The sequence below is a fragment of the Camelina sativa genome, chromosome 7, assembly GCF_030686135.1.
Source record: "Camelina sativa cultivar CO46 ecotype springtype chromosome 7, ASM3068613v1".
Lineage (NCBI taxonomy): Eukaryota > Viridiplantae > Streptophyta > Magnoliopsida > Brassicales > Brassicaceae > Camelina > Camelina sativa.
In genome coordinates this window covers 8,345,083-8,357,123 of record NC_141886.1, presented here as the reverse complement: position 1 = coordinate 8,357,123, position 12,041 = coordinate 8,345,083, and the positions used below count along the sequence as shown (strand labels likewise).

The 12,041-nt window shown below is 34.3% G+C and overlaps 2 protein-coding genes and 1 pseudogene across 3 annotated transcripts; 1 reads left to right on the top strand and 2 right to left on the bottom strand.

Moving 5' to 3' along the window:
• The first annotated feature begins 4,319 nt into the window (after positions 1-4,319).
• On the top strand, positions 4,320-6,460 carry LOC104700731 (pentatricopeptide repeat-containing protein At2g28050 pseudogene; annotated as a pseudogene). Its single transcript, XR_015561704.1, has one exon. The product of XR_015561704.1 is annotated as a pentatricopeptide repeat-containing protein At2g28050 pseudogene (transcript).
• Positions 6,461-8,937: 2,477 nt separating this feature from the next.
• On the bottom strand, positions 8,938-9,860 carry LOC147941042 (uncharacterized). The gene is made up of 2 exons (XM_087458368.1): positions 9,800-9,860; positions 8,938-9,515 (listed from the first exon to the last, which is right to left on the bottom strand). Exons 1-2 carry the CDS (start codon positions 9,858-9,860, stop codon positions 8,938-8,940), a joined length of 639 nt encoding a protein of 212 aa, XP_087314494.1.
• A 952-nt stretch (positions 9,861-10,812) lies between these two features.
• LOC104704437 (uncharacterized) lies at positions 10,813-11,765 on the bottom strand. Its single transcript, XM_010420529.1, has 2 exons — positions 11,283-11,765; positions 10,813-11,190 (listed from the first exon to the last, which is right to left on the bottom strand). The coding sequence occupies exons 1-2, from the start codon at positions 11,763-11,765 to the stop codon at positions 10,813-10,815; spliced, it is 861 nt and encodes a 286-aa protein (XP_010418831.1).
• Positions 11,766-12,041: the final 276 nt, after the last annotated feature.

Genomic DNA, 12,041 nt, shown 5'->3' with positions numbered 1-12,041 from the left:
TCATCATAAAAATCTGTAAGATATGTCTGTGGTAGACAAAAAGTCTGTGACAGCGTATAAATCTGCAACAACGTAATAACATATCTGTAAAACAAATCTATGGCAAAAACTATAAATCAGTAGAACAAATATGTAAATCAATAACAAATTCGCAAAAAAACTCATATCTGCGATTACTATGAAATAAAATCTGTGACAGATTTGTCTTACAGATTATTTGAAATTTCACGAAATTGAAGTTTTTTGTAAATAACAATAACTTTTGCCACGCTAGCATTAAAATTTAAACGCCATTTTCGTGTTAACTTTTTGCAATAAAGTTTATAAAGGATATTATAGAGATTAAGGCAGTGAATGGAAACATGTTAAAAGCGGTTTTCAAACTTTTTTTACCAAATCCGCAAAGAAGACACCAATCACAAAACTTTTTGCTTTTTTTGCGTTTTTCAAAAAAAAAAAAAATTGTGGATTGTCCAGTGTATAATAACATGGACCGCCTTTTGAAAACAACAACTGTCTATAACCAGCGGTTTTTAGACCGCACAGATAAAACTATTATTTTATGGGTTTTTATATATAATATATAATATATTTTCTTTGTGTTCTCTTTTTTTCCTTCCTATCTCACATTCAGTTTAAAAAAATTGATTAATCAGATGTTTTTTTAAACACTTTCATAATAGTTTTGTTTAATATATTTTCAAATGATTTAATACAAAAATACATTTTCTAAATGATTTAATAGATACTTATAAAGACTAATTTAAATGCTTAATAAATTCAGTTTCAGTATTACTCAATAGATTTGGAATATGTGTTTGAAGTTGTAAATTAAAGAAAATATGAATCTTATTGTTTATTAAATAACATTAGTGTAAAGTAAATAATATGATTATAAATGCTACTTAAGTATCATAAGTATCATAGTGGTTGTTAAGTCATATATCATGGAGTTTCCATGTATTAGTTATTTTAAAAAAAATATTTTTAATCCAATTTACTTATTTTTTTAAAATTATACATGTCCGTTTAAATATAAAACAATTGTATATTCTATTATGCTTCATATCATTTTTTTTTTAAAATAATAAAATAACATGTTTAAAGAAAAACATATGCTTAAATTCTTTTATTAACAAATGATTTTTTTTAATAATACCAAATTTTGCTTTTTCACCAATCAAACTTTATTTTATACCGCTTATTTACAAAAACCGCACTTGTCCCGCAAAAATATTTTGCCCGCAAGAACCGCAGTTGAACCGTACCGTACTATCAAATTGTTTGTCCCGCACTACTAAATCCACGGTTACCATTCGGACCCTAAATAAATAAAAACACTCTAGTTACTTTTTTTTTTTTGTCAACCAAACATTAATCTAGAAAATAACTCCAAGGTTGGTTGCCCAAACCGGAGGATAAGAGTTTACAAAAGAAATTTCAGAAGGTAAAGATCTCGAAGAATGAGCAAGACGATCTGCCCGAACATTAGATGTCCTTGGAATCTTCGAAAGCGTGAAAGAAGGAAAGGAAGAGCGGAGCAAGCAAAAATCATCCAACAGATTGGAGAAAGCGGGCCACTCATCAGGAGACTGTACCATTGCCACTAATCCTGCACAATCCGTCTCAAAACGTTGACAATCGACATCCCTCGCCAGCAGGGATTCCATCGCCCAAATCAAGGCCTGAAGCTCCGAATGTAGAGGAGAAGGGCTCCGTCGTTGACTTCGTGCTCCCATTAACACCGTGATATCCTCCCTGTCACAAAACAACCAACCCAATCCTACAAAAGGGTTCGAGACCTTCCAAGAACCATCAACCTGACACCGGGGAGAAGGATCCCGAACCTCCACAGGCAAAGGATCTAGTGCAGCTGAGTAGAAGGACTTGGCCTCTTCCCATAACACTTTGTCATTGGTCGCCTGATTAATAACCTCAATTGGTTCCGCTTCAATTCCTTGAAAAACTTTTTTATTTCTATCCTTCCAAATTGACCATAAGAGCCACGGTAAACGTAGACATATCCGGAACATCCGTCTGGGATAATGCCCGACAAAAGAGAAAATCCAGATTCGAATATATTGAACCATAGGGAAACCCCCCATGGTTTAAGGCAATCGGGGACAAATCCCAGATCCGACGTGAATGGGAACACTCAAAAAGAGCGTGATTTATAGTCTCCACCTCCGAGTCACATCGTTTACATAGAGTATCGCACCAGACACCCCGATGTGCCAGCCGCTCCATTACAGGGAGGGAGCCGGAAGCAATCTGCCAGAAGAAATGTTGAACCTTCGGAGGAGCCTCAAGTTTCCAAGCGTGTGCCCTAAGCGGTGTGCACGACGGTCCATATTCTACCCCCTTGATTAATTCCCGGGCTAACCGATAACCCGATTTAACTGTATATTTCCCTGATTTAGTATAGTGCCAAATCAATTTATCGGGTTTATAAACTTTACTAATCTCCATAGAGTGAATAATTTGGACATCCAAGGGGTCCAAAAACTCCTCAAGAAGTGGCATGTGCCACTCCTTAGTAGTTGGATTAATCAAATGATTAACCATTAAACTGGGAAGTAACAATCTTCCTCGACCATTCGTTGGTCGTGGTGGATTATCCGGAATCCAGGGATCCCGCCAGACCGAAACCTGACAACCTGAACCTATCGCCCAACGTGATCCGTTTACCACCAAACCTTTAGTTGAAAAAATACTCCTCCAAGCAAAAGAGGGGGAGTATGGCTTTTTGGCTTGTAAAAGATGTTGTTTACTTTTAAAAGATATAGGTCACTCTATTTATTAATTCTAATATATAGGTTATTATAGTTATTTTCCCATATATATATATATTATACTTTTATTATAATATATATGGATACATAGATACATATATTTTTTTTTGTTTTTCCCTATAAACTCTAGAGTGCATCTCACCAATATTAAAATATATTTTGTGTTTCTTTGATCTTTTTTTTTATCCTCGTTATCTTTTGTGTAATAGTTGTTTCATTTCCTTTGTTTCAAGACGGGTAAAAAAAATCCTATAATTAATTTTTTAAAAACTAATTTCAAAACACACAAAAATTCTGGATTGCTTATATATATATATTTTGTCACCTGCTTATTTTATATCTTAAGTATATTTTTTAAGGGTAAAATTTAGTGTTTAAAATTTAAAATTTAATTTTGAAAGGTTAGTTTTGAAACATATTAATTTTAAAAACTTTATTAATGATATGTTAAATTTAAAAACAAAACTTATTTTTAAACTATTTTTGAGAATTGTTATTTTCTTTGTGTTTTTTAACTCACACAATTGTGATGACTTTTTCACTCTTTTATTCGAACTTGTCTTTTTGGGAAAACGGCCAATTCGCCCCTGAACTTAGTTGCTTTATCGTATTCATACACAGATCTTTGGAATGTGCCTAAAACTACATGAACTTAACTAAAATTTGAATTTTCCACATGAACTATTGAAATCAAGCCAAAACCATCAAATCGTGTAACGGTGTTACTGTTCCGTTAATATATGATGATTGGATGCCACACTGGACCTTAAACGACGTCGTTTTTATTGTTTTAAGAAAAAATTGAAGTAAAATAAATTTCAAAAACTCAAGGATCGAACCATAGAACCATAATGCACGTAAGCAGGCGATTTAGCACCTAAACTATAGTAACAAATAGTACAACTGCAAACAGGTATACATATATAGATTTACGATGCAAATTAAAAAACTAAGAAAAATAAAAGCTTATCCTTTCTTCTTCTCCGATCTTCGTTTTCCTGTTTCTACACACTTCTTCCGCCGCGTCTTCAACAATTGAGATATTTATGACGATAAATTTTTCTTAATTTCAAATTAGGATGTCATATATGAACTGTAGAGGTTAATTTCAAATTAGGATGTCAAGAGCTGAGATATTTATCACTCAATTCAATTTCAATTACAAATTTTTTTAATATAAAATCAAGTTCAGCTATTAAGGATCGGATTTTATACATGATTTTAATTAATTTTGATCTAAACTAACAAAAAAATCCCAATTCTTGATCCAATCCATGAAAAATCAACATTCACAGTCGTAATGTTATCGGAAAAGAGAAAACAAAAGCAGAGAAAAGAGTTACCTTTTCTTTAATAATTTTTGCGTTGTCTTAAATATATATGTTTATCCATTTCATATTTAACGAAAAGTTACGGTAGTTCAGCTGGTTTTATGGTTCGTACTTCGTCGTGAGTATTAGAGGTCGGGGGTTCAACTGCGTATTCTGTATATATATTAACGGAACAGTAACATCGTTACTCGATTTGATGGTTTTGGCATGATAAAGCAACTAAGTTCAGGGAATTGACCTTGTCTTTTTAGTCAACTCGTTTAAGAAATCGTGTCGTTTTCATATCGGAAAACCGAACATCGTGCCACCTTTTGACGGCCGGTCTACATTTCCAGCTCTGATGAACGGAGGTAGTGAGTGAGCCAGAACTGCCGACGAGAGCGATTCGATGACTCTGCATAGGTTCCTGAAAACCTTAAAGACAGCTAAAAGAACTTATCCATTCTCAATCAACAAGCTCATCCTCGATTCCTCCTCTATAAACCAAACTCTTGATTCACCGGAAAAGCCACTCTCCGACCTCAACCTCTCCACTTTCCGCCGTATTTTATCCGACCCAGATGTCAGATCTTGGAAATGCGTCTCCTTGTTCAGTTTCATCCTCGAAAACCCTTGTCTTTTCTCGTTCCAACCTGACCTCAGAGCTCACTTGTCTTTAGCTTTCCGTGTCTTGTCAGAGAGGAGATTCTCAGATGCGCTGAAACTGATGAAACCTGTGGCTATTGAAGACATTCTCAGGTACCCTTTTAACGCAATCGTCTCTGCCTTTGTTGATGAGTGTGGTGGTTGTGATACGAGAGTTGTTGCGAGGTTCTTTAATTCGATGGTTATGGTTTACTCAGACAATGATAAATTCGATGAAGTTGTTGAGGTTTTTGAGTATATGAAGAACAATGAGGTTAAGGTTGATGAAAAGACTTGTACTTTACATCTGTTGAATCTCAAAAGATCTGATCACATGGAACTAGCTGTAGATTTCTTTCGTTTAATGGTTGAATCGGGGCTAGATGTTGTTTCTGTGTACTCTTTAACCGTTGTTGTTTCCGCCTTGTGTTGCAATGGAGAGATCACGAGAGCAAGAGAACTAGTTGAGGAGATGGTGGTGGTTAAAGGGATTAAGCCTAATATTGTTACATTTAAGTCGATGATAGATTCTTGTGTCAAAAGATGGGGTTTTGAAGAGTTGGATTTGGTTCTTAAGTTAATGGAGAAAGAAAGTGTGATGCTTGATCTCGATACTTTCAAGATTTTGATTGATGGGTTCACTAGTTATGGTAAGCTTGAAGAAGCAGAGAGGTTGGTTTCTAAAATGCATGATGAGAAGCTAAGAGTGGAGACTTATCTGTATAATTTGATCATGGATGGGTACTCTCGGTTCGGTCTAGTGGAGAAAGCGTTTGAACTACATAGCGAAATGAGTTCTCGTGGTGTTACTATAAACAAGGATACGTATTGGGTGTTGATGAATGGACTCTGCAGAGCTGGGAAAGTGTGCGAAGCGATGAGATTGTTCAGCGAGTTGCGAGTGAATGAGTTTGAGATTGATGGAGAAATGTATATTACGTTGACTGAAGGGTGTTACAGAGCAGGAATGATAGATAAATCTTTGGAAGTGGTGGCTGAGATGATTAGGGAAGGATTCATTCCTGATGGTACAGTATTTGAAAGATTAGCTGATGCATTGTTTGAAGTAAACCGGAAAGAGGCACAGATGATGGTTACGTTCCTAGTTAAGAGTGGCATTAACCCGAAATTATGTTCTGGATTTGGTCCGTCATGATTATGTGGTCATAGAGGAAAGAAACTTATCTACTTTCTTATTACCTAAAGACTGAGATGACTCACCTGTGCCCTACCAAGTCTCCAACTACAGCCTGTGTCAATGATATGGTAATCTATCTCTACTAATACTCTAAACTGTTTTTAAGGATAGTGATGTGCACAAAGTTGGTTCTATACCTCCAAATGATGCATATATATAAGACATTCTTGAAAGATTAGTGGCGTTCCGGAAAAATTTAGAGTATCAGTGAGTCTACAGTAGAAGATGATTTAATGTAGAAGGTGAATAATGATGAAAATGAAAAGGAATGGTGATGAACAAAAACAAGGTGGAAAAGGAATGACGAGGACGATGAATATGAGTTTGATTAGGTTCATGTTGTTGTGTCTTCCATGACAACCGAAATAAGATTTAAGGAGATTGCTTGAAGATTGATTTCTTATTTTGAATCGTGAGAAAGCAAGGTTGCAATGTCTAGAAGCTTAATGATTGTGGCTATGTCGATTTACGCTATAAGAACTGGCTGGGCAAAATATACGAACCCGAAAATCTAACCCAAATCCGATTTAAAATACCCAATCTGAACTCGAACCTGAACTTTTAAAATTTCCGATGGGATGTTTTTAGTAAATGAATCAGGTACCCGAATCCGATTGGATATATCCGAACACCCGAACAAATACCTGAAATCATCTAAAGTTATATATTCTTAACAATACACTAAGTCAATTTACAAGTTTTGTCAGTAATTTATAACCACTATTACAAGATAAATTAGTTGTCATTTTCATATGTTAGTTTAGATAGATTATATGATTCTAACTTTAAATTTGATGTAGTCAAGAACTATTGGCTTGTGCCTTGTGAATTTGGTGTTTTGGTATTTAGAATTGTTCGAATTCAGTTTTGTTGGATAACTTTTGGTTATTTTTTCTTGATGATTATAATCATTTGGATGAATTTGAATTGTTTTATATCTTTTTCTGAACTTGGATTGAAAAACTATCAAATCCGATCTGAACTGGAAATATATTTCGAGGTTTTAGATATAACTCTAAACTATCCATATCCGATAGGTGTTTACCCGAATCCAACCCGAAATCTAAAAATACGAACGGGTCTTATTTCTATTAACCCAAAAACCCTAAAAACCCGAAACACACAACCCGAACCCGAACCCGAATGGTTACCCAAATACCCACGCTATTGGAAAAATATTTCATCAGTTATCTGTATGTTTTGATTCCCCAAATTAGCTAAAAGATCATCCATATTGACTGTTCTGTTTTTAAAAGGTGGTGTGTAATAACAAGTGATGTTTATTATAACATCTGATCGTAGAGATCTTAATGAAATAACTAATTTTTTCCATTGCATGAATCATTGTTAATGTTGAGAGCAACATGGACCTAATCAAACTCATATTCATCGTCATGGAAGACACAGCAACATGGACCCAAATACACAAAACCAAAACATAAATTTCAATCTCAAAACCGTATCTCTTGTATTACTATAACAAAAGAACACAAAAGTTACCAAGCTTATGGCAAAAAAAAAACCTACCAAAAAACAAAAAGGTTTATGGCAAAAAAAAAAAAAAAGTTGAAAACATATTTTTCTTTTAAATGTAAAATCATATTATTTTATTCGAAAATTATGAGAATCCCATGAGAGTTTCTCATCTGAGATACCCATGAGAAATCCTCTATTTTATAAGGTTCACATTTAATATTTAGAAATCATAAAATAAAATTATCTCTTTTTTGTTTGACAAAAAAACTAGGGGAATTTTCAAAAATACTCCTTTTCCTATGTCACTTTTTTAAAAATACCTTTTCATGTTGGTCATTTTCAAAAATATCATTTTTTATGAATAAAATCACTAAATTCTAAACCATAAACTCTATATATTAAACCCTAACCCCTCAAAACTATATCCTAAATGTAAAATGAGAACCCAAACCTAAAAAAAAAATTCTAAAAATTAATTTAATACATTGAAATTATGTAAAAGAGGGTAAAAATGAAAATGTTCAAAAAAGAGGGTATTTTTGAAAAGGGGTATCCCAAAAAGGGTATTTTTAACAAATTCTCAAAAAACTAAGACTATATATTTCTCAATTAAATAGTTTATCTGTTGTTACTTTTTTTATTTCTTTATTTTTATAAATCATAAAATAAAATTATCTATAAATATTAAGCTCTATTATTCATAAGTTTAAATTTTCTATTAATATTATTTTTAATTGATATTTATTAAGATTTATAAAATAATAAAATAATATTATTTTATAAATATAGCTCTTTGATTGATTCATAATATAGATAGCATTATTAATTATGCTACTAAAATTAAGATTATTAATAATTATGATTTTGTTATTGTTATTTCTATAAATATATATATATATATATAACATTCTAATAAAATAGATTATATTTAAAATGTAATTTACTATGTTTAAAAATTATTACGAAAATTAATTAACATCATTTTTTAAAATATTAAATAACATCAAAAAAATATCAGTATTATATATTATTGATGAAATACCCAATAGATATCTCACCAATAGAGATATTATTTGGTAGTGATGTAATATTATATTTGCACAATATATTCTATCATTTATATTGGTGAGGTGCTCTTACTTTATGGTTTATGGGGAAAAAAAACATCTGTAATAATATAGTGTTAATTTATTTTGGGTTCATCAACACTTTCTTAGGGCAACCCCAGTGATATATTTTAGGGCCTCTTAAAATTGTTTATTAATATATTTTGTAGTTTGAGTAGATTAAGAACTTTGTGATTGTTAATTAAAAGTATACCCTCCAATGGTGGGTTCTTATTTTGAGTCTCTCAATTTTTTTTTTTAAATTTGAAAATAAAAAAATTAAATTAGAATATGAAATTATTGCATTTGAGATATATGTTTATAAAATTATTGCATTTCATAAAATTTTAAACATAGGAAACATTAAAACATAATAAAAGAGAAGTAAAATTCATAAAAAGAGAAAATGCTTAATGGTATTCTCCAAATTTTGCCCAAATATTCTCAACCAAATCATCTTGTAACTGTTTATGTTTATCTCGATCACGAACACTCAAACGAATGTTCATCATAGTGGAGACACATGAAGGCCTGGTTGTTGGTACGGTGAAGTCCACTTCTGAAGTTCGGTTGGACTCCATGTGTGTGAATTTGGATGGATCAAACAGAGTGTATCCATCTCGTTCGTCTTCTACGATCATATTGTGCAGTATGATACACGTTATCATTATATTTCCAATTTTATTCTTATCCAAACGAAGAGCCGGATTTTTGACTATGGCAAATCGACCCTGCAAAACTCCAAAAGCACGCTCGACATCTTTACGTGCAGCTTCTTGATGTGTAGCAAAGAAAGAGTCTTTTGGAGTTTGCGGTAGTGGAATAGATTGGATAAAAGTAGACCATTTTGGATAAATACCATCTGTGAGATAGTAAGCCAACTTGTACTGGTGTCCGTTGACACTGTATTTAACTTTCGGAGCTCGATCGTTTAAAATATCATCAAAAATGGGAGAATGATCAAGAATATTTATATCGTTTAATGTACCTGGAGGTCCAAAAAAAGCATGCCAGATCCAGAGATCTTGTGATGTTACAGCCTCTAAAACGATTGTCGGCTTGCCATAACCACATGTATATTGACCTTTCCATGCGGTTGGACAATTCTTCCACTCCTAATGCATACAATCGATGCTTCCTATCATCCCCGTAAATCCGCAGAACTCTCCAATATCGAGTAGACGTTAAAGATCTACTGGTGTCGGTCTTCGTAAGTACTCATCTCCAAAACAATTTATGATGGCATCAACAAAATGATCCAAGCATGAGAACGCGTGGTTTCAGCAAGTCGGAGGTATTCGTCAACCGCATCAGCTGCCGAACCATATGCCATCATACGAATTGCTGTTGTACACTTTTGTAGTGCTGAAAGCCCCAACCTTCCTATAGCATCTCTTCGTTGTTGAAAGAATGAAATTTTAGTTCCTAGTCGCTCAACGATACGCATGAATAAGGGCTTGTTCATTCTAAATCGGCGTCGGAACATTTTAGGAGGGTATGTTGCATCTTCACTGAAATAATCTTTCCCAAAAATTATTTTGTGAAGAAGATGCCATTTTAGGAGAAATGTGTTTGAAAAGATAGAGAGTGTTTGGACTATGGTGAGTGTTTGATAAGATAGAGAGTGTATGATTTTTTTTGTGAATTGGTGAGTGTTTGATAAATCCACCTCTTCGTTTTATAGACTTGTACTGGTGTATTTTGTGGTGTGGTTTGCGTAAGAAATTTGTGGTTTGGTGAGATAAAAAACAAAAACTGGACTTGTACAAACTTGTGGTGTATGTCACAAAAAAACAAACAATTGGTACTATAGTACAATTAAAGATTCGACATCTTGTGGTGTACTATAGAGCTGTTTGATCATGGGAGACGCTTGTGGTGTGGTTTAGCTCACGAGAGACGCTTGTGTGGTGGGTGGAGCTCACGGGATACTCTTGTGTGGGGGTGAAGCTCACGTCAACCTCTTGTGTGGTCAAGATCAACAGTCACCATCCTTTTCCTTTATCCTGAAACCGCATACACAACACCAAACAATTAATTCAAGAAACCAAAAAACACAAGTACAATTAATAAGGAACATGTCAACACCAAACAAGTAATTGAAGCCAATTATATTTGGAAACAAACTAAAACCGAGTACATTAGTTAAACCAAATAAGGAACAAACTAAAACCGAGTACATTAGTTAAACCAAATAAGGAACAAACTAAAACCGAATACAAGACTTCACTATTACAATGACCGAGTACATGATACCTAGTACATAACACAACAACTAAAACGATTCAAACTGATGACAACATGTCATCAATTAGTTTGTCCTTCAAAGCTTTTTCCGATTCAGTAAGTGAATCTTTGTTTGCAGTTAGATTTTCAAGCATCACATGCTTGCTATGCTTCTCTTTCAGAGCGAACTCCATCTCTTTCAAAGCAAAGTCCTTTTGCTTCATCTCATACATCCTCCCAACCTCTTGCATCTGAAACTCCAACAAAGCTTTAGCATCTCCCTCTACATCCGCTTTAGTGTTGATGTTCTTCTTAGCCTTTCCTCTCAACACCTTTGCAGCCTTAACACCAGTAAGACGATGCATAGGTTCATCCTCGACATCAATGGGAGCTTCGGAGGTTGAAGGATGTGCAGAACCATCCTCACACACCGTGTCCTTTTGACTCCATTCCCTTTAGAAGATGTGGAAGCACACCACTTCTGATCATATCTAAGCTCTCGCCATGCATGCTCCAAGGTGAATTTTACGTTCTGATCATTGAAGAAAATCTGGTGAGCTAGCTTCATAACGTCATCTTCATTCTGCCCACTAGATTTCTCCCTTGTCGCAGCTTCATAACAGCCAACGAACTTGCACACAGTGTCGTTGATCTTACCCCACCGCTGCTTACAATGACTTGACTCTCTCTTTGGTCGACCAACAACATTCAGACATTTAGATACATAATCCGCAATCCTTCCCCAAACGGCTCCACGTCTCTGCTCGTTTGATGTAATCGGGTCCTTACTCATGTTTAGCCAAGCACTGACAAGCATCACATCATCTGCTGGTAACCAAGCATGCCTTGCTCGGCGGTTACCAACAGGTGATGCAGCTGCAGGTGGTACGTCAGAACATTGACTCTCATAAGGAGAGTCAATGCTTGTGCGGGTATCAAGCTGACTTTGGAGGAGATCAAAGAAGCCAGGAGAGAAACGATATGGATTCAAACTGGAGTCCTCTGAATCCATAGCTGCTGCTTCGTGTGTGTGTTAGAAGGAGAAGGAAGGGTTAGGGTTTTGTGTTTTATGATTGGTGTTAATGTTTTGTGTTTTGTGTTTTACTATCAAGGAAAGAAGGTTTTGTGTTATGTGTTTTGTGTTTTACCATTTTATTAACAATCTTTGTGAGTAGTTTACTTTTTAAACTAGTGGCTTTAAGTTTTCAAATTTAAGTTCCACAACAACCACACATTTATCATCACTTAACAACAACCAACAAACACTAAACCATCACACAATAAGTCT